The sequence below is a fragment of the Dama dama genome, chromosome 4, assembly GCF_033118175.1.
Source record: "Dama dama isolate Ldn47 chromosome 4, ASM3311817v1, whole genome shotgun sequence".
Lineage (NCBI taxonomy): Eukaryota > Metazoa > Chordata > Mammalia > Artiodactyla > Cervidae > Dama > Dama dama.
This window is the reverse complement of record NC_083684.1, coordinates 45,132,282-45,159,012: the sequence shown is the minus strand read 5'-3', so window position 1 is coordinate 45,159,012 and position 26,731 is coordinate 45,132,282. Positions and strand designations below refer to the sequence as shown.

At 46.6% G+C, this 26,731-nt stretch overlaps 1 protein-coding gene across 1 annotated transcript in view; it reads right to left on the bottom strand.

Annotated features, from left to right (window-relative positions):
• Positions 1–1,882: 1,882 nt before the first annotated feature.
• Positions 1,883–26,731, bottom strand: part of HYDIN (HYDIN axonemal central pair apparatus protein) — a 501,386-nt gene continuing 476,537 nt past the window's right edge. The window contains 15 exon segments of the mRNA XM_061138904.1: positions 1,883–2,581; positions 4,314–4,538; positions 6,454–6,684; positions 8,320–8,470; positions 9,244–9,407; positions 10,468–10,680; positions 12,263–12,482; positions 13,203–13,480; positions 14,480–14,635; positions 16,392–16,590; positions 20,429–20,598; positions 21,060–21,281; positions 21,802–22,009; positions 22,705–22,852; positions 26,024–26,189. Of these exon segments, the coding sequence (XP_060994887.1) occupies positions 2,099–2,581; positions 4,314–4,538; positions 6,454–6,684; positions 8,320–8,470; positions 9,244–9,407; positions 10,468–10,680; positions 12,263–12,482; positions 13,203–13,480; positions 14,480–14,635; positions 16,392–16,590; positions 20,429–20,598; positions 21,060–21,281; positions 21,802–22,009; positions 22,705–22,852; positions 26,024–26,189 (3,234 nt within the window). The 3' untranslated portion in view covers positions 1,883–2,098.

Genomic DNA, 26,731 nt, shown 5'->3' with positions numbered 1-26,731 from the left:
GGGGGGGGTTTGGGGGGGAGGTGCCCATTTCACTTACTAGGTCGTAAGCAGAGTTGGTGAGATTCTCTCCAGGGCTCTAATGAAGAGTGTTAGGGGCTGTGGGCTTGGCAAAGGCTCCAGTTCCCCTGGGGCCTTTGCAGCCACACTCTCCCCTGCACTGTGCACTCAGCCCCACCCCCACCCAGGAGGGCATTAACATGCAGATTCTGACTCAGTAGGTCCAGGCGGGCCTGAGAGTCTGCATTCCTAGGTGCCACTGATGCCAGGCTTCACAGCTGTGCTGACTACGTGGGCAGCGATGGCGTCCCTCAGAACCAGGCAGAAATGCAAATTCCGCGGGCCACCCAAACCTACTAAATCAGGCCCTCTGAGGGTTGGGCCCAGCAGTCTGTGGTCAGCAAGTCCTTAGGGTCATTCTGATTGATACTGAGTTTGAGAACCATTGGCTTCTTCAGACTCTGTACTGGCTGGTTAGAGGACGTGCTCCTTACTCTGTGCTCCCTTGGCATGCTGCTCATTAATCACTGGGAGTATCTGTCGTCTTGTTCTTCAACTTTATTCCTATAGCATGGTCTTCAGTGGTCACAAAAATGAGCTCTCAAGCATGTGTCTGCAGCCTCTTTAGGAGAGGCTTCATCTGGTATAGCTGTGTGTCAGGTGTAATGGGCTGAGGGTGGGAGGGAGGTACAAAGAGGTGGAAGAATCTCTGTCCATTAGAAAACACCTCCAGTACCATAAGGTCTTATTAAAAACACAGGTTTCTGGGCCACACCCCTGGAGCTTCTGACTCAGTAGGTCTGGGGCCGACCCTGAGAACTTGCATTTTTAAATAAATTCCCAGGTGATCCTCAGGCTGTCGGTCCAGGGACCATTTCTGAGCACCACCTCTTGGGAGCATCCATTCCCAAAAGGCCATGGAGGGTCTTTGATGCCTCCTTCTTCTCTTGCAGGTGGAGTGGATGAGAGGGGAGGAGGTGGAGGCTGGGGACCCTCAGGCATAGGTGTGTGTATGCGTTTGTGCAGAAGCCTGTTGGCCCTCCACTCCTACGCCTGAGGGCCAGTCTTCAACCACCTTTATGTCAACAGGTGGTGCCAACGGGTGAGTGGCTCTATTAAGACCACTGCAGGACCCCGGGGAGAGTCCAGGGAGGCACTCTCCCCAGAGCTGGGGCCTCCACGGCCTTCCCTCTGAAGAAGGGCCCCAACCAGACTGTCACCCTTTGTGAGCACACACAAGACAGCTGCAGCTAAAACGCATCCACCTGAGACACGGTCCCCCTGGAAGCACACTCCTGACTGGCTGCTGCATGACTGGCCAGGTGGGTTTTGATCTGTAGCACTGCTTCTCAACTCTGCTATACAAGCTAAAAAGATGCCAGGTCCCTCCCTGGACTGACTAAATCCGTATTTGGGGAGGTGGGGTCTGGATCAGAATTAGGCAGAGACTCACTGCTCTGCAAGCTGAGTGGGGTTGGGGGAACTGGGGTCTCTATTAGCATCTATCCAGGATCTGGCCATCTGTGACAACTTTCTATGGGAAATAGATCAGGGACCCAGAAATGGGGGAGCGCCCCAACTTCTGCCCCTGCAATAACTGCCTTGATGTATCAGCTCTTTGCTTTGAAAGTAGTGACTTGTTTGGCTTTCATATGAAAGCAGAATAAAATACAGTGTCAAAACAGACTCATGGCTAAGGGCTCTTGAAGCCATCCTGGGTTTTAAAAAGAAACTGCAGGGCCCCAGAGTCATGTGCTGCTAAGTGCCGTGTGACAGAAGGTCACCTTATTAAACATGGGGATTATTACACAGTGCCTGGGCTTTGTAGGTATATTAAGAAACCAAATTTAGAGACTCGCTCTTGCAAAGTAAAGTATAGCTCTGTTTTATATAGTTACCGTGTTAAACATGGGGTATCTGTATTTCATATAGATATTTGGAATTCATATAATATGGAAATAAGTGCCCTTATAACTGAATTAGAGATAGTACCTTTAGAGTTCTCATTATTTTCTCTATTCTTTGTGGGGCTTAGAACAACACAAAGGTCGTAAGGGCTGATGAGAGGGCTTTTTGATGATGCTGCCAACCCTGGTTCTCACTACGGGGTGATCCCCTTCAGGTAATAAACCCACTTAATTCCAGTGTCGCTGCCTTCGCCCGGCGGACAGGTTACAATCAGCTTGCTGGTGATTGGTGTTTTGCTGCCCGATGGGTTCCCTTCGAAGTAGACCGTGATGTTGTTGACCTTCTTGGGCTTCACAGAGTCCATGGCGCGGATGGAGAACGCGGTGTTCTCCACGTTGAAGGAGAAGGTGACCGGGTGGTAGAAGACGTTCTTGAAGGGGATGACGATGCTGTAACCGGCTCGGACCAGGAAGGGGCCTTGCGGCTTGGGGGGCAGTGCCACCCCGAAGAGGGGGATGGTGTACTCGCCGCCCGCCAGCGACAACAGGCTCAGGTTGCCCTTGCTCTCGCCCAGGCGGCTGGGCTCGAAGTACACCTCCACGCTGACCTCCGTGCCGCCCTGCGCTCCGGGCGCCGCGTAGATGACCTTTTCCGTGTGGAAGTCCGGACAGTCGGTCTGAAAGGGGAACACGCGTGCTCGGCTCACCCTGGACCCTGAGGTGCAAACCTGCAGCTCCGGGCCCTCCCCAGCGCCCCACCTTCCGACATGAGCAACCTAGGCTTGTGTGAGGCAGGGCAGGCTGTACAAGAGTCCAGTCCTTGTGACTCTCTACAAGAGGAGGTATTACTAGTTTATCCCTAGTTTACTAAGAAGAAACCAAGGCCAAGAGGAACTGAGGCAGGGTGATGTGGGCAGCGGTCCTTGGGGCTGCTCCCCTGTACCTGCACTTCTTTCCTTCCACAGGCAAGGAGGGCCAGACTTTCTGGCTCCTCATGGGTTGGGGGTGGGGTGCACCAGATCTGGACAATAAGCGGAGAACAGAAGTGCAAGGCGTCCCTTCCACACCGGAGTGTTTAGGTGCCAGTGCAGGTCCCTCTGGGGTCTCGTCACCCCTTTGCTCCTATGACCGGAGCATGTGAGATGGTGGGTGCCCTTTAGCCTGCATCGCTGAGTGGCTGGGGTGAGCAGAGTCCCCCGTGGACTGTGGCTACACAGAGAAGCGCTAAAGGAGGCTTTGTTGTTTTAAAGCCACTGAGATACTGGGACTGTTTGTTACTGCAGCATAATTAGGCTTCTCCTGATGGATGGGATGACCAGGAGCCTATGCCTCTTTGAAAATTGTGAATCACTATCTTGTACACCTGAAACTTATGTAAAATTGTACAACTATACCTCAATTTAAAAAAAAAAACAAAAAGAGCCTCTGCCTCATGACCATGGCCATGGGATGTCAGTGTTAAGTGGGCACGTGGCCGCCGACTGTAAGGCTACACTCCTAGTGCCCCTTGTTGCCGGGTGTGGTCGTATGAAGTTTTCTTCAATAAGTGTGAGTGGAAGTGAGGTACACAGCTCCCCGCCTTCCGCATGGTAGCTGGCTGCAATGAGGATGCCACAGTAAACCATCTTGGTCCACGTGGACCAAAGCGACTCTCTATAGAAGGAAGCACATCAGGACAAAGGGGTCTGGGTGCCTGATGTCACGGCACCTAACCCTAAGCCCACGCTGCTGTCTGAGAGAGGAATAAATTTTATTTTGTTGGTTTGGGGGAGGTTCTGTTTCAGTAGTTAATCCTGTATTCACACTGATGTAATAGGCAACATATATGGAACACTTGCTATGGGCCAGGCTCAGTTTTACATGCATGTTTAAAAAATCCTGACAGCTATCCTGTGAGAGTATTGGTAAGTTATTCATACAAAGAATAAACAGTGAAGTGAGAATTCAAATCCAGGTCTACTGGATTTCATAGCATTTCTTCATGACCACTGAGCTCTCAGTAGAACTTACCAATAACTTACCAATACTCTCACAGGATAGCTGTCAGGATTTTTAAAATATGCATGTAAAACGGAGCCTGGCCCACAGCAAGTGTCCATATATGCTCCCTATTACATCAGTGTGAATATAGCATTAACTACTGAAACAGAACCTCCCCCCCAAACAACTGTCTCTGTATCCACCGCTGAGCAATGCTGCCCCCCACCACACCACAGCTTGTTAAACTCATGAGGAAGAACCCAGACCTGATATTCTTTCTGATACTCTTGTTTCTAGCTGGGAGTTTTCAACTAGATGAAGGCCCTGAGTATGAGTTTCCTATTTCTGCACCCCAGTGTCCTCCTCCTGCTATTTCTGAGCCCAGACTTCTGGAAAGTGGAGGGCAGAGGTGGGGCCAGGGCTGCTTACCCTGCAGTAGTATTCTGTCTTCTGCCGAGTGTAATTGGTGAACTTGGCAAAGATGCTCTGGCCGCTGCCAAGAACAGTCTGGAAGTGGACAGGCTTTTCAGGCAGTGCTGGCAAGGCTTTCAAATTGAGCTCATATGGGTAGTAACCCAGGTCGCTGTTGTGCAGGGTCAGTTTCCCGAAGGTTTCTCCAGCTTTCAGGGGCTGGAATTCAAATATGAACGTTCCCTGCAAGAGAAGACAGAGGCTCCTGTGATGCTGAATGTCCGCCTCTCCTCTGCCCCTCTGGGGACCTCAGAGCAGGTTGGCGGTAGATACTCACACTGATCTTGAGCCTGGGGAACCTCTGTCCAAACCAGCCCACTTTTCCTCCCTGGAATTTTTCCCTAGTCGGGGTATTTCTGTATCTGGAATCTCTCTGAGTATAAAAATAGGTACTGGACCCTCTCTTGAGAAGTGTAATTACAGAGACAGGAGTGGGTGGGCTGGGGGAGCAGGAGGGCTAAAGGTCAGGCAGCTCCTTCTCTGCTCATGGATAATCTCCAACCAGCTTCTGGGGTTCTACCATCATTTGGGGGAGGCATTCTGCTTCCTCTATTGTCATCCAAAGCAAAACAAAACAAGAACCAAAGAGTATTGCTTATAAAAGCAAAATAAGGGCAATAATTCCAATGTATCAGCAGTAAAAGACTGGATAAATAAATTATACTTACTTCTGTGGAATATTATGTAGCCATTAAAAAGGAAGCACCAAAGCTCTAATCATTGAAATAAAAGGTGGTAATAATATTTTAAGTGGAAAAAAGAAGATTCCAGAAATGTATATGAGTTCATTGTTGTGGAGAGGAATATGTCTACATATGTATAGAAAAGACACATCAAGGCTATATTGAACTGTTACCAGTAATTGTCTTAGGGTGGGGGAAATGAGATTTGGGGGACTTTTCTATTCTTTTTTTTTTTTTTTTGCCATGCCAAGTGGCATGTAGCATCTTAGTTCCCTGACCAGGGATTGTACCTGTGGTCCCTGCAGTGGGAGCTCAGAGTCTTAACCACTGGACCGCCAGGAAGTCCCAGGACTTTTATTTTCTGTTTCATGTACTTTTATAGAGATAAAATAGTCTTTTTGTCATGAACAGATATTGTTTCTTAAAAAAAACTGGGTCTTATTGAAAAATAAAGAGGATATCGTTAAAGTTGTTGTAGGAGTTTAACAGAAAAAAATGCAGTGTTAAAATTTACATGATTTTACCACAGTTAAAAAATTTAGATGAAAATGGACAAATGTGTAAACAAATATAACTTACCACAACAGACTCAAAAAGATAAAGAAAACCCATATAGCCCTATAACCATTAAAGATATTTAATCAATAGTAAAAAAAATTTCCCTTAACAAAATTCCAGGATCACAAAGCTTTCTTTTTACCCATCTAATACTCCACAAATTCTCCCATAGAAAAGAATAGGAAACCTACCTCAATGAGCATAGCCTGACAGCAGACTCCAACAAGGCTAATAGAAGAAAGGAAAACTGGATGCCAGTTTCCTTGCTGAGCATATATACAAAACATCTAATAAAACTATTATCAACTGATCCAGCAACACTATTACGTATCCCTTGCTGTCCTTTTCACTACATATATTCCATGTGACTTATATAATTAGGAAAAGTAAGAAAAATAATTTAAATTGAGCAGGGCAAACAAACATGTAACAGAGACAGCTAGTATTACTCGCTCAGTCGTCTCCGACTCTTTGCGACCCCGTGGACTGTAGCCCACCAGGCTCCTCTGTCCATGGAATTCTCCAGGCAAGAGTACTGGAGTGGGTTGTCATTTCCTTCTCCAGGGTATCTTCCCGACCCAGGGATTGAACCTGGGTCTCCTGAAATGAGGGCAGATTTTTACTGTCTGAGCTACCTGGGAAGCCCCAGTGGCTAATAAATTAATTCCTTTAACATGCCTGAGCCAAAGCTCTATGTGGCCCTGGTTTATAGCAGGACTTGGGCAGCAGGGCAAAGGAGAGAATAGGACCATGACGGATCGGTCGTCCTCCGCCTTCCTGATCGCTGCCAGGCTGCCCCAACTCACGGATGCAGAAGTGGGTCCAGAGGCCCCCTGGGCAGAGTCTCAGGGCCATACCTCAGAGTTGGCCGGCACCACGAACTGGGAGGGCAGGCTGATGTCGGGCACCCTGCATTCCGTGGAGAAGGTCACCATGTAGGGCAGGGGGTTGTCCACCTTGATGGAGGCCGAGGTGCTCTGCCGGACAGGGCTCACCATCTCAATGGTTTTGATGACGCCTGAAGGGATGACCCTGAAACTCAACGTGTAGTATAAGAACTCGTTGGTCACCTCGTTTCGGAAGATCACCTGGATTCACAGAGAGAGTGGGAGGAAGTGAGGCGGGGCAGAGGAGTTAGTTCGGGGTCTTCCACCATTGACAGGCTCCTTCTCTCCGTTAGCAATGCCTGGGCATGTGAAGCATGGGGCCCAGGCTGACATGGGCCCTCCCAGCCTACGTGAACCCCGCCACCCAGCCCTTCTCTTCAGGTGTTCTGCTCTGGCTCCTTCCAGGTGAGCAGGCATGGAGGAACCTGGGTTACTTTAGAAGAGGCGAGAGCAGCACGGTCTAGTGCCTTTTTAGTATATTCACAAAGTGGTCCAACCATCACCACTCACCTTCATCACCCTCAAAAGAACCCCTTTATCCAGTAACAATCATTCCCATGTCCCCCTAACCCATCCCCTCTAGACCTAGGCACCACTAGGCTACTTTCTGTTCCTATAGACTTTCCTATTCTGGACATTTCATATAAAAAAATCATACAATATGTAGCCATTTGTGACTGGCTTTGTTCACATAGTGTAATGTTTGCAGGGTTCATTTCAGTGTTGCCTGTATCAGTACTCGGTTCCTGTCACTTTTTATTGCCAAATAATAGTCCATTGTATTTCTCTGTTCACCAGTTGATGGAAATTTAGGTTGTTTCCATTTTTTAGCTCTTAAGAATAATGCTGCTATGAATGTTTATATATAGGCTTTTGTGTGGACATATGTTTTCACTTATTTTGGGAAGAAATTGCTGAATTCTATGGTAACTCTATGTTTATCCATTTGAGAAGCTGCCAGACTGTCTTCCAAAGTAGCTTCACTATTTCACTCCCACCAGTGAGCGACACATGAAAGATCCATTTTCTCCATACCCTTGCCAGTACTTGTCCATTATTTCCTTTCATTCTTGTCATTTCTTTGTGCTCATGTGCTATTTTTTTCGCTTGAAAATCTTTCCCTAGGTGATTCCATCCTCCATCTTGGTGTCAAGCACTATCTGTACGTGGATAATTCCTGTAAGTTCTCTTCAGCCCTGACCTCTCAGTAAGCCACTGAACCATGAACTCCTTTTCCTCAACGCACTTACGCCCTTTTGAAGTGACCCATTCAGAGGGCAATCACATGATGCATGCTCATCTCCTCCACTGGACTGCGTGTTCCAGGAGAACAGAGACTGTGCCTATTTTTGATCACTGCTAAGTTATCAGCATGTAGTATAGCATATGGTACATGTGCTCAAGAGATGCTTGCTGAACTGATGAATGAGTCAGGAGAAACAGTTCATGCGTGAAGGACCCTGTGGAGTCCTGGAGTCACTGGCTCTGAGATGAATCCTGGCTGTGACGTCACTAGCTGTGTCAAGGGCTCAGCCTGATGCTGGGTGCTCTCTAAACCCTCAGAAAAGGGATCTTTTCACTCTTATTATTGTGGTCTGGTGTCTGATGCCCAGTGTTACCTACTGCTTCAGGATTTTCATGATTCTGCCGCCTTGAGGGCTTGGTATAGGCCTACATGTTGGCTGGCTATCTAGTCTCATCTTAAAGGGTCTGGTACCTCTAAATGGTCAGTCTCGCAGGATAAGGGAGGGTATATCTTCCCTCCCAACACCAGGATCATCAACCTCAGGGCCAAACCTCCAGGGTCCCAGGGCAATGCCTTTAGTGTGTGGATACCTTTGCTGTGTATAGTCCCTCCTTGTAGGAGAAGAAGTTCAGCTTGTAATCTTTCTTGGAGGAGGACAGCACATCAATGTAATCAAGGCCCTTTAAGGTGACACTCAGGTCAGGCTTCTCTGGTTTCAACATTTCCACAATGACCCGGAATCTGGGGGAACACAGGGGTGCAAGAAGAGAGGATGAAATGAGACAGTTTACCCAAAGGAAAGAAGGCAAGGTACCTTGTCCACTCTTGATTTCACAGAAAGCATGTGGGTCCAGGGTTCTAGCCTCCACACTGTCACTAGTAATAACAGGAACTACCATTTAGTAACTGCCTATTGTGTGCCAAGTACTGAGTCCTGCTCCACATGGGTTACATTACAAGCTTTTAGTCACCACAGTGTCTGTAAGAGGTACATCTCGTTATCCTTTCTATTTCACTAGGGAAGAAGTTGAGGCAGAGAGAAGGAAGACGCCATGCTCAGGTAACAGTGCCGAGTTACAGGCAGAACTAGCATTCAAACTTGGTTCTGGGCCTTTATCCACTATGCCGAGCAGGTAGCTCTCTTCTCCCAGCCTTTGGCTCCTTTTCCATAAAAGAAGGGGACCCGTCTGGCCTCCAGCTCCTCTAGTTCCTTTTCTCTCTGCAAATACAAGATCCAAGGATCTGGCCAGTGGCTGATGTGATAAGACAGGGCTCTCAATAATAACCACCACAATTATCATTTTGATAATAATGACAGCTAACATTTATTGAGCACCTATTTTGTGCCTGGCACTCTTGCAGGAGATTTACAAGGCATCAACTGCTCACAGACAGCCCTGGACAGGACACTGTGGGGCGCAGGCCAGGAAATGCCTGGCAGCAGCACAAAGGGCCAGGCTCAACATTGTGCATCCTCCCTCCATCCCCTCTTCATCCCCCACCTATTCTCTCACCTCTGGGGCTTGTTCAGCCAGTTGGTGACTGGCAGGAGCTCAGTGTAGGGTGTTTTACATGGCACTTCACGGTAGATATTGGCCACAGCCTTGGGGAGCTCGGAAGTCCCGTGCAGCTGGTACAGCCAGCCTGTCCCATCTGGGAGGGGGAAGAAGAGGGTGCCCTAAGAGAAGAACAACCGTGGTGAGCGTGACACAGAGGGTCCTTTATCAGCTACCTCTTAGGCATGGCAGCGACACAGGATTAACGAAGTTACGCAAATAGGTTTAACATTTTTGGAAAGCAGCTTCATAATGTTTCCAAGAGTCATAAACATGTTCATGTGTATTTGAACCAGGAATCTCATCCCAGGGAACTTACTGAAGAAAAGTCCCTGCAGAGGAAAAAGTTACATGTAAACGTGCGTGCTCAGTCACTCAGTCGTGACTGACTTTTCGTGACCCTTTGGACTGTAGTCCGCCAGGCTCCTCCCTCCAAGGCATTTTTCAAGCAGGGATATTGGAGTGGGTTGCCATTTCCTCCTCCAGGGGACCTTCCCAACCCAGAGATCGAGCCAGTCTTTTGCGTCTCCTGCATTGCAGGCAGATTCTTTGCCACTGAGCCATTGGGGATACGCATGTATATTAGAATCGCTTCTATTGATGAAAATTTAGAGATAACTTAAACATCCAACAACTGAGGGTGTTAAATAAATTATGGAGCTGGCATTCAGTGGAATATTAGTCAATCAGTAAAAATGAGTACCATGAAGATTACACAGTTAAACAGGAACATGCTCATGATGTGATGTAAAGTGTAAGTAAACAGGATGCAAAACTGAGGATGCGATGATGGCAGCAATGGCTGTTTTTGAGTGAGGATTGATAAAGAAGACAGAAGAAGACAGTTCTTTTTTTGTGAGGGGAGTGGAAGATTGTGGCTTCTTTTTTTTAATCTTTATCACAGTCACCTTGATGTTATTTGTGCACTTAAACTAAGTGTTAATTGCTTGATGCTTCATCTGGGACTTCATTTCAGAGATGAGCCTCTGGTTCCAAGAGAAGCCCCTCAACATGAAAATATACGGACAAAAAGGAAAGCTTTGGTCTTGGTAAGCTTTGGACACAGTTCCCTGTGGTTTCCACATTATTTTTAGGTCCCCCCTTGTCCTAACATTCTCTCTCCCACAGCTCCTTCCTCCAACCATGCCAGGAAACCCATGTGGGAGGTGGGGCTCAACCTACCTGATGCTTGCGGTTCTCCACGTTCATGGTGCGGGGCCGGTAGGTGATCTCGTAGGGCTTGTTTTGCTGATGAGGCTCCAGCGTGATGAACTCGGGCCCCTCCCAGTGCTCACCCTCAATGATGGGGTGCAGATTCCAGGTTTGGTTGGTGCGGTTTGAAAGCATGATGGTCTGTGTGTGCTTGGAGCGCACCTGGCAGGTGAAATTCACCACCTGGAAGAAGATGGACACCTCAAGCAGGCAGCGGAATTTATAAGTCTGGAGTTCAAAGGAAAGTTTACACACACACACACACACACACACGCATTTGGGAGCTGTCAGTATAGCAATTTTTTTTTTAAGGGCAAGAAACTGGATGAGATCATCAAGAAGTAAGTGTATTTAGAAAAAAAGAAGGAATTTTAGGACTAATTCTTAAAATCCTGCACACTCCAATGTTAAGAAAAATCAGAAGGGGAGATGAGAAGCAGAAACTATTAAAGTGGGAGGAAAACTAGGAGACTAGGGTGGTATCCTGGAGGTCACACAATGAAGGAAGTGCTTGAAGGAGGAGGGGCTTGTTTAAGGTGTTCAAATGCTATTGACAAGTCAAGTAAGATGAGCAGTGAGAACCAGCCATTGAATTTAGCAACATGGACAATGTTGCGCTGGTATAAAGGGAATCAAAAGAGTTCACCAAGGGGATGAGAATAGTTTAGCAAGAGACCCACACATAGATGATCAATTGGTTTTTGACCAAAGTGCAAAGGCAATCAACAGAGAAAGGATAATCTATTAAGTAAATGATTCTGGAACAACTGGATATCTGTGCAGAAAAAAATGGATTTTTTGAATTTTGATCCATAATCTTACACTATATACAAAAATGAACTCTAAATAGACTGAAGATATAAATTCAAAACTTATGAATATACACAGAGCTCTCAAAATGCAGTAAAACAAGAAAACAAAGAACCCAAATAAAAATGACTTGAACAGATACTTCAATAAAGAAGATAGACGAATGGCAATGAAGTACCTGAAAAGATGCTTGACACCATTAGTCATTAGGGAAATCCAAATTTAAAACCACAAGATATCATCATGCACCTATTAGAATGACTAAAAGTTTTAAAAACCTGACCATATTGAGCATTGGCAAGGATGTGGTGCAAGTAGAAACGTCTGATGTGGCTGATGGGGACGTAAGATGACACAAACACCTTGGAAAACAATTTGGTAAGTTCTTAAAAAGGTAAACATGTACCTACCCTATGATCCAGCCATTTCACTCTTACATATTCACCCAAGAGAATGAAAGTATATATTCTTGCCAAGACTTGTACATACACTTTTATAACATACGGCGTGATTCCATGTACATAACGTTGTTGAAATAGCAAGAGATGCAGTTCAGGTGTCGTCATGACCGTAAGCAATGTTGCTAGAAACTATCAGGTGTCTACTACTAGGGCTTCTAGCGACAGGGTGAGCAGAGGTTAACCCAGGTGTCCCTGTTTACTTAGAGAGCTTATGACAGAATGTGATCTAGCCAGAGATGTCGGTATAACCTTCCTTTAGAACGAGATGCCTGGGTTGAGAGCTGAAGACTAAACAGGAATTAACTAAATGGAGAGGGGGAAAGGAGTATGTCAGCAGTGGGAAGAGCATGCGCAGAGGCCCTGTGGCGGAGGGAGCAGGTCTGCATGTTTGATGTGGGCACCGAGGACTGTTTGGAGAGAGTCTGACTGAGTTCTCTTGTGGGGCTTGCCGGGCCACCCCACCACTGGCCCATCTGTGGGCAGCACCTACTGACCTCTTTTACTGAAGGTGGTCCCACGCACACTCCAGACAGGGTTAGGCTCAGAGGACTGCCTCCCTGGATGAAGCAGAGCAAGTTTTTGTGGAGAATCTCCTTGCCCACCTCGGTAGGATGGTAAGTCACTTCGAAAGAAACCTCCATGCCTGCGGTGATATAGCCCTCTTCCGGGCTGATGGAAAATGGAGGCTCAAGTTTTCTGGCATCCCATTTGAACCTTTTCCAAGACAGGAGACAAGGAAGACAGTTTATTACTATCCCGGTGGTGTCCTCAATGCAGCTGAGAAGAGAGACTGTGTCTGGTTTTCAGGTGGGAGGTTCATCCCCTTGTGCCCTCCCTGGGACCTAGGAGAAGGAAGGCTGCCAGGAAAAGCCGGGGTGTGGGACCAAGGCCAAGTCATTCCTGGGTGCACTCTCTTCGCTCTCCCTAGGGGCTGAGAAGGGTGGAAAGTGGTGCATCTTATCTTACTGTCCACGAGGGACAGCCACTGGGGGGACATGTGCCTGAACACATTTCAATGGGTGCCTGAGGTCACACAGCTAGGACATGGTCAGGCCAGGACTGGAACCCTCCCGAGCTGGTAGCCGTGGCCAATCTCTGCACTGCCTCTCAGGTCTGATCCAGGGGGTGGAGACGATACCTTCACATGAGAGCTGCCCCTGACCCTGGTGGCCCCGGGAGCTGCTGGCCCCGTGGTCACCCCTCTGTGGTCAGCCCTTGGTCCAGGCAGGATGGTGCAGACCAGAGCTTCCAAGGCCAGGGCTGCCACAGCACAGCTTCCGGGCACTGCTCCCCGGAGGCCGGGGTGCAGGGCGCCCCCTGCAGGCGCGTGGTGTGCGGCAGGCACGGCTGTGGCCGTGGGCACCACTTTGAGCCTTACCTCCACCTGTGGCATGGAGACCACCCAGGGAATCCAGGCCCAGGGGGCTCTCCTACCTTGCACCCACGTCACCCGTGTTCAACATGAGGATGCGACGTGTGGCTTGTGTCTGACACACGACTGGTCCAAAGGGAAGATGGTCCTGGTCCAGGGAGATCTCCAGGGCCTGGCAGCAGCCGCTGATGAGGAAAAGGGGCCGCAGGAGCCCCATGCACTCCATGAACACCTCCTCGGAGAAGGGAGGGACACGCTTTAGCGGGGCGAAGGTGACTTCCAGCTTCCGGACCTCTTTGGGCTTCATAGTGATGTTGCGGAATGGTGACAAGGTGATGACCTGGACAAAACGACAAGTCTCAGCAGCTGAGGGTGGGGCACTCCTGGAGTTCCATTTCTGAGGTCCTGCTGCGAGGATGGATTACTGAGTAAATGTAAGAATGAACTGAATGAAGGAATGTATACAGTCCATCCTCAGGATGAAATACATCTGGTCCCATTTCAAAGGGGCACCCAAACACTGTGAGAGGAAGCGGGCAGCCAGGGCTGTAGGTTCCCTATGCAGAGAGCCTGAGGACATGGATTTAGCAACAAGCATGTTTCTCTCACATAGAGGACTCCAGTGGAAAGAGGGACAGCCTTTCGGGGGCATATGAATGATGTATATTGAAACACACTCTTCCTTTTGGTCCAAGAAGCCCACTCCTAGGAGTATATGCTCAGCAGAGAGTCATGGATGCACAGAAAGGTTTGTTTAAATGGATATTACAATGTTGCTTATAAAATAAATTTTAAAAAAACCCAGGAACACCTTAAATGAGCAGAAATAGAGGCCTGGTTCATCTACATAATGAAGGTACAGATGAACAAATGAAACTGAATGTTTAGGAGTTACTGGTAGATGATAAAACCAGGTTTCAAAACAATCTGAAAGTTAGCAATTTATTTTTAAAATGTGTAGGAAAAGCAGGGGAAAGAAAGGTAGCAATAATGTTAAGTGATTATTTCAGGGTATGACATTATCGGCCAAATGTTTTTCTTTGTGATTTTCCATATTTTTCAAATTTTCTGTCATGAAGACGCACATATATTCATTTGCGCCCAGATCTTCTGGGTCCTTATCAAGGGCACTTCTGTGTCACTGTTGCCCTCTAGAGGCAGAGCATCTCCAAGCTGTGGTTTCCCTACATGTAAAGGAGAATAACAGGGGCACCCCTATACCGTTTCTATGAAGGTGATCAGACATGGACAGCACTTGGAATGGCCTGGCACACAGAAGCTGCCTGAGAACCGTGAGGTGCGGAGGCATGAACACGCCACTGGAACCCTGATCACCAACCTTGGTTTCCTGGAGTTCCGCTGAGAACATGACTGACAGGTTAAATGTGAGCTGGGCTTGGCTGTTGTTCATGATGGAAACCATTTTTTTCACCACCTGTCCAGGTAGGATGGCTCCTAACTTCAAAATCTTATTGGCTGGATCTAGGACTAAAATCTGTGGACAAGAAAGAGAGCAGGGAGGGAGGGGTCAGCAGTTAATGAGAAAGAGAAATACGGTGCGTGTACCCCAGTGAGGCAAGGGTGGTTCCCTCTTTTCCCGTGTCTCTCATTCTTCACACTGGATGGGCCTTCGCCTTCGCTCACTCAACAAACATTTATGTGCATAAAATGTGCACTAAACAGCTTGTTGTACAATTACATACTTACAGCTGGGTTCAGAGCTGTTAAGAAGGAAAGGCTCGGGGTACAAAGGGTTGAGCCAGTCTGAGGGTGAGGGAGGCCTCCCTGAGGGAGGCATGCTCACCCTGGGAGCTGCTGGAAGGGTAGCATCTGGATTTAAGTCAGGGTGGCGTGGGGCTGCACCCCGAGGGAGGAGAGAAGCTGTGGCAAGGCCCTGAGCCGGAGGGAGTGGCCTGGCCAGGCCTGCGGCTGGGAGCGAGGTGGGGAACACGAGAAGATAGCTTGGGGGGGGGATCAGGTTTTTTTCTGGGAGAAGTGGGAAGCCAGGGCAGCCTGGAGTGGTCCCATCAGAAGGGCATCTTGTGAGTGTGCCCTGGCTTGCTCCTCTGTGCAGAGGGACTGGAAGGGGGCAGGAGACAGAGCCTTGAAGAGAGAGAGATAACCATGGCGGCAGAGGTGGGAAAAGCAGATACACCTTAAAGCCCCCATCTAAAGCCCTGATCAAAATGCTGGCCTGCATCAGGCTGAGATCAGGCTGGGCCTTGCCCTCTGGGATGGTGTGACCCACATAAACAGCACCCACCAGTCACTATCACTTGACCAGTCAATAAACAGTACCCCTCCCCTAATGGAAAGATGGGATCTTTCCATCCCACCCACAGGTTTCCATGTTGTCTACAAAGGTAAGAGTCTCTGGCCCCAGCGTGTAAGCTCCTGGAGGTCAGAGAACACGTTTACGTCTCCTCTGGATTTCCGCAGAGCACCTGACATAAATGAGTGCTGAGTGAGTGAACGAATGAACACGTGAAAGAAACCATGACACCACAAGAGACCCTGCCACCGGCTTGGGTGCAGACACACCAGGTGGCCTGATCCTGTTGCTCCCCTGGATTGACGGAAAGGATGTCAGGAACACACCCCTCCCATCTCCTCTTGGTTGCTGAAATGTCCCATGCATTGCTGAGGATTGCGGGAGGTCTTCAGTATCCTAAAACTGCCTAATAAATGTGGAAACTCCCACCAGACAGACATGTGAAATGCATACTGGACATGGGGAAGAAAGGATAAGCGGTGGAACCAGACCATCCCCTTCCTGCCAGGAGCACCTGGTTAGAAGGAAGGGCCTCAGTCAGATGGGATCCTGGGAGTTGGGGCTTGCTGGAGAATGTGGTCTTGGGGAAAGATGTCCCATAACTGAAACTTATGTCTGCATACAGTGCTTCAAACAAACCTTGACTGTAACCTGAAAACACTACATGCTCTCATGTGGGAGGAAGAGGACTTGCTTGGGACACTGCATCGGACAGTCTCAAACTTCTCCAAGAAAAAGAATGCTTCTGCAGCGCCTGTGGTTACTTGTATCCTTTGACACAGTAATGTTTGGTACTGGCAAGATCTATGTGATTCTCTTGGGTCTGATCTGCCTTGATGGGACTGGCTGACCTCTGACAGAGCAGCTAGGGGGCAGGAGACATGGAGTCAGAGGAGTGTGGGCTCAGGTGGGCAAAGGTGGCTGAGAAGGGCAAGAAGTGGGGGTGCCAAGCCCGATGATCCCCCCAACTGTCGCTTACCTTCATTTCCGTTCCTTTCCCTTTGATTTCAACTACTTGCTGGGAGAGCCCATTGATTTCAAAGGGGATGAGTTCTCGATAACTGATAGTTTCTCGAGGATAAAAGGTGATGGGGATCTCCAGTGTCTTTCCTGGCTTTATCACATCGACTCGGAAGTTCACCTCGAGGTGGCTGGTGTTGGTGTACAAACAATCCAAACTGGAGGAAATCAGAAGGAAGCTGTGTGAGCTCTCGAACGGCTGACATAGAGGGAATGAGCCCCTTGCTTCTCTGAGCTGGACCCACTGCGGGATGTCCTGCCGTGTTGTCCTGGAGTTGGGATTTCAGGGCTGGAAGGGACTGCAGCAGTGGTCCAGCCTACAGTCCCCTGGGCATGACTGAGTCACTTCCCCCAGATCACAGTCTGAGACCTTGGCAGAACCAGGCCTCAGAGGCAGTCTCATGACCTTTGACCCAGTGTTCCTTTCACTCTCTTCACCCCCTCTTCCTTGATAATGCAGCTCATGGTGTGGCAGCTTCCTGGAAGAAGGGTGTGCCTCCTGGAGTAACTGGGTGGGAAAGCACAGCGGGGAGGAGGATGTGTCCAGAGTCAGACAAGCGTGTGGATCCAGGCTTCAGCCCTAACTTCCATGTGACCCGAGAACAGTTACTCAGCCTGTCTGGGTCCCTGTTGCCTCACCTGCAAAATGAGAGTAGTGATCTCTTCCTCATGAAGCTGCTGTGAGGATTAAACGAGATAAAGTGACTAAGTCAGCCACTAAAGGCTCAGAGGAAACATTCCTAAAGGTGAGCTACTGTTATGATTATTACTAATAGCTCAACAAGAAGGGACCTTCAAAGATCACGTCCACCCCGCTGCATCTGTGGATGGGAAGCACCTAGACCTCCATTACAATCCCTCCTCGTCTGTCTTCCAAGTATTTAGAGAAGGACTCTAGCTAAGGCAGTAAATAGAGTATAATGCCTGAAACAAAGTCAGAGTCAGATTCAATTAAATTAGGCAAGAAGGAATATAGGCAGATAAGATTTTAAATTAGTATTTAAAATTACATGACACTCCTGTAATGTAACATTCAGGAGAATCGTCATCACCACCAGTATCACTCCCACAAAAGTAGCAGCAGATAAAAATAACTGAGCATTTCCTATGTTCCAGGCACTAAGTACTCTCTCTAAATTAACTAATTAACCCTCCTAATAACCCATGGGGAGGTACTATTATTATCCCCCAATTCAGACAAGGAGACGGAGGCACAGAGAGTTTATAAAGACCTAAACACAAGGCTGGATGCTATAAAACTCTTAGAGGAAAACACAGGAAGAACACTCTTTGACATGAACCACAGCAAGATCTTTTTTTGACCCACCTCCTAAAGTAATGAAAATAAAAACAAAAATAAACAAATGGGACTTAATTAAACTTAAAAACACTTGCACAGTAAATGAAACCCTAAATAAAACGAAAAGACAACCATCAGAATGGGAGAATATATTCACAAATTAAGCAACAGACAAGGGATTATTAGTCTCCAAAGCTCATGCAGTTCAATATATATAAAAAAAAAACCCAAACCAATCAAAAAATGGGTGGAAGACCTAAATAGATATTTCTCCAAAGAAGATATACAGATGGCCAACAACACATGAAAAGATGTTCAACATTACTAATTATTAGAGAAATGCAAATCAAAACTACAATGAGATATCACCTCACACGGGTCAGAATACCCATCATCAAAAAATAATACTAACAATAAATGCTGAAGAGGGTGTGGAGAAAAGGGAACTCTTACACTGTTGGTGGGAATATAAATTTATACAGCCACTATGGAGAACAGAATAGAGGTTCCTTAAAAATCCAAAAATAGAACCACCCATATGACCCAGAAATGGGTCCACCATATGACTCCTATGCATAGATTCGGAGAAAACCATAATTCAAAAAGATAGGGACTTCCCTGGCAGTCCAGCAGTTAAGACTTCACTTTCCAACGCAGGGGGTGCAGACTCCATTAGTGGCCAGGGAGCTAAGACTCCACATGTCTTGTGGCCAAAAAACCAAAAAATAAAACAGAAGCAATACTATGAAAAATTCAATAAGGACTTAAAAAAAAACAAGGTGAGGGTGGGATGTTCTGAGAGAATAGCATTGAAACAAGTATACTATCAAGGGTGAAACAGATTGCCAGCCCAGGTTGGATGCATGAGACAAGTGCTCGGGGCTGGTGCACTGGGGAGACCCAGAGGGATGGGATGGGGAGGGAGGTGGCAGGGGGGATTGGGATGGGGAACACATGTAAATCCATGGCTGATTCATGTCAATGTATGGCAAAAATCACTATAATATTGTAAGGTAATTAGCCTCCAACTAATAAAAATAAATGAAAAAAAAACACAAACAAATAGACACAAGCACCCCAACGTGCATAGCAGCACTACTTACAATAGCTAGGACATGCAAGCAACCTAAATGCCCATCCACAGAGGAATGGATACAGAAGATGTGGTACACATGCACAATGGAATATTACTCAGTTGTGATAAGGAACCAAACTGTGCCCTTTGCAGAAATGCGGATGGACCTAGAGACTGTCATACAGAAAGAGAAAAAAAATTCTATATTATATGTGGAACCTAGAAACATGATACTGATGAACATTTTTTGCAAAGTGGAAATAGAGACACAGATGTAGGTAATAAATGTATGGATACCAATGGAGGAAAGGGTGGGTGGGATGAACTGGGAGATTGGGATTGACACATACCCACTACTATATAGAAAACAGACAACCAATGAGAACCTTCTGTATAGCACAAGGAACTACATTAAATGCTCTGCAGGGATCTGAATGGGAAGGAAATCCAAAAAAGAGGGGATGTATATACACATACAGCTGATTTACTTTGCTATACGGCAGAAACCAATACAACACTGTAAAACAACTATGTTCCAATAAAAATTAATTTTTTTAAAAAAGCAAAAAAAAACATTTGCTCGAGGTCACATAGCTAGGGAAGAACTGGGATTTGAACCTGTGCTATTTGATATTTTATATGGTAGCCACTAGACACGTGGTTATTAAATTAAAATTAATTAAAATAAAAAATCCTGTTCCTTGGTGGCATTAGGCACATTTCAAGGGCTCCAGAGCCACATGTAGCTACAGGTCACCATATTGGACACTGCAGATAAGACAACTTTTCTGAAACTGAACTTTCAGTTCAGTTGCAGCGCACTGATCTAGAGAACTTCTAATAAACACAGGTCTCTGGGCCTGTCTCTGGAGATTCCGTTTTGTTAGGTCTGGAATAAAGCCCAGAAATCTGGATTGGAACACTCTACACAGGGATGGTACAGAGCGGCTGGATTTGAATCAGAAGGCTAAGGCTCAGTATAGATCTGCCTTTACTGCAAGTTCACTGGCCCAAGTAATTAGCTTTTTAACTCTCCAAACCTGAGTTTCCACATTTATTGCTGCTAAGCCACTTCAGTCATGTCCGACTCTGTGAGACCCCATAGATGGCAACCCACCAGGCTCCCCCGTCCCTGGGATTCTCCAGGCAAGAACATTGGAGTGGGTTGCCATTTCCTTCTCCAATGCATGAAAGTGAAAAGTGAAAGTGAAGTCACTCAGTTGTGTCCAACTCCCAGTGACCCCATGGACCGCAGCCCACCAGGCACCTCCGTCCAAGGGATTTTCCAGGCAAGAGTACTGGAGTGGATTGCCATTGCCTTCTCCCCCACATTTATTATGTGGGGAAAATAAATGCAAGTCATCAAGCCTCTTGTCAGGACACCTGGCATTGTCCTCCTCACTTCCAGAAGAGGATTTTGTCTTCTTTTTTAGCAGAGTAGTTCATGGCTATCCAAATATCAGTATTAGCAGTGAGGAAAGGATACTCAGGATTCATGCCCACCTGTGCTAAAGGCTCTCTTATAATCCTTTCTCTGTCTTGGCAGGACCTCAGCTGTGTGGAGGCTGTAGAACCCACAGGAGTGGCAGAATCATCTGGAAGTTCTGGGAAGTCTGCTTACCTCATAGCTGTCTCTTCCTTGTTGGTGACAAGCAGGGTTTGCTTGTATGGGGGCATGCCAGCTTGGTAGATGAAGCAGGTGCCAAAGTTGTAGCTGGTGAAGGAGAAATGGACAGCTGGGCTCACAGCAAAGCCTGAGATGGTGCACGTAAATGTTGGACCGTGGCTGATCTGTGGGGGAGAGAATGTCCAGTGGAGATGACAGGGAGAAGTGAGAGGAAAGGGCCCTTACACCCTCAGGAGAAGGAGGGAAGCAGTCAGGTGCTTTAAAAGAATTCAGGTCCCAGGACTCTATGTGCAGAATCTCTACAGAGATTCTGATTAATAGGCTCTAAGTTTCTTTACGGAAACCAAGGTGGATGACTCTGCAACCAGGCCCCACATTGGCTCTTGAATCATTGCAGGAATACTTCAGCTCGAAGGCAGAGGGGTGTGCAGAGACCTGTCAGTTCCCACCCAACATCTGCTTCCTGGGGCTTCCTCATTAGCAGGACTCCAGTTGGCTGCCAACTTGCCTGGGAAACATGCTTGACTTCCCATCCTGCCTTGCAGCTAAGGGTGGACATTGGACACAGTTCTCAAGACAGAATGCTGTGAGCACGTTCAGTGTTGGACAATGTTAAATGCCTCACCTTGATTTTGAGTTCCAGACCCTTCAAGACACATTTCTTTAATGGCTGGAAAGACAGGGAGGCGTGTGCACTCTGCCCCACGTCCACACTGCCATCAATGGGTGAAAACTCCAAGTACTGTAGCAGGGATCTGGGGCCGGACAGCTCTGCCTGGAAGCTGAAGTTGAACTTTCCAGTGTTGATAAAACTGAATTCACACTGGACATACTCATTCAGTTCCACCTGAAGGAGAACAGAGTTGTATGTTGAGTGAGTACAAACTATGGTTCCCTTCTCTGGGGTCAGGGTATATAACGTGTTGGGGGAAATACCCTTTGGGAAGCAGCGACAGCCCATGATGTTAGTGAGCTGAGTGAGTATCATTAGCATAATGCAGCCAGAATCCAGCAGGAGCTACAAAGTGCTGGAGTCCTTCTTTCTGAAGAGGAAGATGACAGCTGAATTCTTAGAGCTCACTTGGTAACAAAACCTCCTTCATGTATAAGATAAGCATTCTTCCCCTTGCCTACCATCTCTCCGCCCCTTGAAAAGTAAAATAAGAAAAGCTTTCTTATCTTACCATGTGAAAAGCTTTCTTTTCACATCAAAACCATACACATTCTGGGGATGGAGCTGCTGTTGGCACGTCTCTGTTCTCCTGATCTCCCTGGCATTTGAAACAGAGCTTCAACTAACGCTCCCGTGCACTGCTTTTCCCAGCCAGTGTGGAAGCAGAGAGAGCAGGGCCCTCTCACACCTTTACCTCATAGAAGTTGACAGTGGTGGTCTGGTTGGGAGTCAGGAGAGTGATGCAGCCGTTCCTGTCCTTGCATTTGACCTCCATGTTCACAGAGTAGCCCTCAGCCTTGACATTTAAGGTCAGAGGGTGGGCTTTCTTTTTCACATTGCAGATCAAATTAAAGTTCACATCTCCTTCTTTCTTTGGTGTGAAGAAAATATCAATTGGGAACCTGGTTGGGGAAGACGACAGCAGATTGGGCAACTAGACTAATCTGTTAAAGAAGTTGAAGAAGATAAGCCCAATGGATCATCATGCACTAGGAGGGGAAGGCAGCATAACTCCAAATCAGGGTGAATTCTGAAAGTTTGCCAGGCATGGCAGGCTACTGCTTTAGGGATTCGCAAACACAGTGTATAGTATGGAAAAGAATATAAGCATAAGAAAATACTGAGAAAAAGTGCTTAAAGTTCTCAGTATTCTACGACTCATGATGAAAATTACCAACAGGGGATAAGCAGGACAGAGATGAAACTAATATCTCAATTTTAGAGTTGGCAGAGACTTCAGAGATGGGGCACTCTGCTAAGATGCTTCAGTAATATCTGACTCTTTGTGACGCTATGGACTGTAGCCTGCCAGCCTCCTCTGTCTATGGGATTCTCCAGGCAAGAATACTGGAAAGGGTTGCCATGCCCTCCTCCAGGAGATCTTCCTGACCCAGGGATCAAACCCACATCTCTTATGTCTCCTACACTGGCAAGTGGGTTCTTTACCATTAGCTTCACCTGGGAAGCTCCAAATTTTTGAGTTGGGAAAGACTTCAGAGATGGGGCACTCTAAAGGAACCTGATTCTCCTGGCTAGTCAGCCTCGGACCCCTGCCATATGGGCAAGGGCAGTCCTGGGGGGCTTCCTTTCTATTTACCTGGACAGTGGGGGGACCCAGCCTTCCATGGGACATACAACCAGGCTGTTGCTGAAACCTTCAGAATACCGGGAGGTGTCCTGGAAGGCAAAATGGAACTCCTGCTCTTCCTTGTTGATGATCTTCACAGTCTCCCTGGCTTCTCTGCCTGAGGAGGAAACACTACCCTCAGAGGAGGCCTCGTGCCTGCTCCTGACATGCCTCAGCAGGCGAGAGGAAGCCTGCTCAGAAGGGAGTCTCCAGTTTCTTTTCTTCCCTCTTCCACGCTCCTGAGCCTGTGGCTACCCCTCTTCCTTCTTTTTACTCTACAAGTGTTCTTCCTCTCAAGGCGCTCCAGCTCTTCCTTCTAGAACTATGCCCCATCAACTGTCTGCTCCTCGTAGGTGGCCACTCAGCCTGGGCTGTAGCTCTCCTGGGATCCTTTTTGCTCCTTTAGGCTCAACGCCTTCCTGCTTTTGTTAATGGGGGTAGGTAGGCCCCTCCGCTCAGATGATCCATGAATCATCTGTGCATCGGACTCTCTTGAATTAGACTTCAGATGTGTCATGGGTGTCCTGACTAACATATCTCTTGTCACTAGTTTGCTTTTTCTTACTTTCTTTGACTACTGTGGAGCATTTATTTTTTCCACACAAACTTTAGAATCATTTTACCAAATTCTGCCCTCACCTCAATCCTTTAGGACTAAGACTGTCAAGTTTAGCAAACAATTTTTATAGTATAAGTATGTCCCAAATATTGCATGGGACAGACTTATACTAAACAATCATTCCTTGTTATCTGAAATTCAAATTAAACTGTGCATCCTGTGTTTTATCAGACAACAATAGCTGGGATTTTATTTAGAGCTTGATTAAATTTGCATTTAATTTTTGGGAGAATGGACAAATGTTCAGATTTTGTTTGAGGGCATTTCAATAAGACTTTATACTTTTATTCATATAGGTCCTGTGCTTTTCTTGTGACATTTATCCTTGGCTATTATATACGTCTTATCAGTATTGAACGGAATTTTCTGTTTGTTTCTAGGTGCTTATTGCTAAAAGAAAGAGAAACCATTGATTTTTGCAAACAACTTGCAAACATCTACTTCCTAAATTATCTTGCTGATTCTAGAAGTTTGTTTTGCTTTTCTCTAGAGTCTCTTGAGCTTATCTATGTATGGCATCATTAGCAATAGCATAAATGAGACAATTTTGTCTCTTTTTTTCCCCAATGTTTATGCCAATTATTTAATTTTCTTATTTTATTGTACTTGCTAAAGTCACTAACAAAGTGTCCAATAATGACAGTGACAATGACCATTCTTACCTAATTCCTGACTCTAACTGAAGTAACTTCAGTGGTTTATTACCAGATAATACTTGCCTCTTGATTTTGGTTAATCTTTATTCAAGTTTTCCCCCTCTATTCCTATTTTACTACTAGAGTTTTTGTTGAGAATGTCTGCTGAATTTTTAGCAATGATTCTTTGGTATACGCCAATACCTGGTTCTTCTTTAATCTGATGATGTAATAATTACATTGAAATGCACCATCACTGCATTCCTAGATTAAATTGTCTTGTTGTTATTCTTACGCTACATTGCTCACTTACTTGTTCAAAACCTGATTAAATGCCACAATCTCCTCCTATCTATTATATGTATCAGTGTAAGAAATGTATGGAAATAATACACATCATACTGTTCACACTGGTTTCCTCTGATGGAAAGGGAAAAATGAGGGAGGTGGGGAGTGATTATTACATTTTTCCTTATACAACACCACATTGGTTGACTTACAAAGAATGCTAATTTTATAACTAGTTGAACGAATTACTAAAACAAATCCTCTGACTTCAGTTGTATTTCTCTCTCTCACACACATACACAAAACATCACATCCATGTGACAGAGTCACAGTGTTATAGGGGACTTGCCCATCACTTCCTTTATTTCAAGTTTCTGCTCAAATGTCACGTTCCCACTGCCCGCTGGCACTCCTTTCCCCCTACCCTACTTTATTCTTTGGAACACTTATCCACAGCTGACATGCTACATATTTCACCTTTCCATTCCTTGGTAGCCTGCTTCCTGCTACTAGAATGCAGCCATCATGAAGATCGGGACATGGGCTTTGTCCACTGCATTCCCAGCTCACAGAAGAGGGCCTGGCTCACATGAGGGGCTCAACAATATTTGTTGAATGGGGCAAGAGTGAGAAAGGATGGCAGAGGAATGTGACCACGGTGGCCCACAGTCTGGGGGCACACGCAGGTAGGATGGGGCTAATATGGGGCTCTGGGGATAAACTAGTCAATCCAGACCCCACAGGAATCTTCCGAGGAGGCTCTGCAACAAGCTTCCTCAATGTTCTTAGGTTATCAGTGTGTGGGTTTAGAAGACACTTGATGGAAATTAGATTGAGAGGTTAAATATTCTGTGGCCCTGTGAATAGCAAAAAGAGGCCCTCTGACACACTTCTAGAAGATACCGGGAAGAAAGAAGTCCTCTGCTAGGGGGAACACCCCTCCCCCACAGGTCATGCCAACTCTAAAATATAAACCAGTGTGGAGATTTCTTAAAAAACTGGAAATAGAACTGCCATATGACCCAGCAATACCACTCCTGGGCATACACACCGAGGAAACCAGATCTGAAAGAGACACATGCACCCCAATGTTCATCACAGCACTGTTTATAATAGCCAGGACATGGAAGCAACCTAGATGCCCATCAGCAGATGAATGGATAAGGAAGCTGTGGTACATATACACCATGGAATATTACTCAGCCGTTAAAAAGAATTCATTTGAATCAGTTCTAATGAGATGGATGAAACTGGAGCCCATTATACAGAGTGAAGTAAGCCAGAAAGATAAAGAACATTACAGCATACTAACACATATTTATGGAATTTAGAAAGATGGTAACGATAACCCTATATGCAAAACAGAAAAAGAGACACAGATATACAGAACAGACTTTTGGACTCTGTAGGAGAAGGCGAGGGTGGGATGTTTCGAAAGAACAGGATAGAAACATGTATATTATCTACAGTGAAACAGATCACCAGCCCAGGTGGGATGCATGAGACAAGTGCTCGGGCCTGGTGCACCGGGAAGACCCAGAGGAATCGGGTGGAGAGGGAGGTGGGAGGGGGGGATCGGAATGGGGATACATGTAACTCCATGGCTGATTCATGTCAATGTATGACAAAACCCACTTCAATATTGTAAAGTAATTAGCCTCCAACTAATAAAAATAAATGAAAAAAAAAAATTTTTTTTAAGAATAAAAATAAATAAATAAAATATAAACCAGCGGGGCAGCCTTACCAATGAGGAGACAACTGAAGTTGATATGTGACTTGTCAAAATTGATGAGAGGGTCAGTGGCTTTGCCTACCAGCAGGAAAGGGACTGTGATATTGTGTTCAGGGATTAAGAAAGTCCAGAATGCCTCCGAGATGTCCAGATGGGAAGGTGTGAACTGGAAGATAACCTAAGAAGACAGTTTGGAGCACAGTGGTTAGAGGCACTTCTATGTGTTTCCTCCACGTACCTTAAAGGCGTGCCAGCCCTGGGGTTGTGCCGGGTGACATTGCCAGGTCATCACTTCCTTTCCCCTGTCTTTGTAAGGGCATGTGAGTTTGGCTGTACCAGTAACATCCATGTCTGTTTGCCCAGCCCACCAAGTACTTCTACAGGCTTCTGCCCCGCTCATTTCTATTTCTAAGGCTCTGCAGGCTAGGCTGCCACGTCTTGGGATGGCATGTAAAAATGGAAAGATTCAGGTAGAATTTGGAATTTTCCTGAAAAGTTCGGGAGAACTGGCAACCCTGGGCTCACTGCTCTGTGTGGTGATTTGTCCCCAGAGAAGCACTGTGGCCAGCCGACCCTTGTGCCCACCATTCCCTGTCATTGACCCCTGGCCTGTGCTCTCCATTTTTACGATCTTTCTGAAGGCATCTCAATTCGTAATCTTTGTTTCATGGATTTATTTCTGCCCCCAATATTCTCTGTAGAATTTACAGGACATGGGGC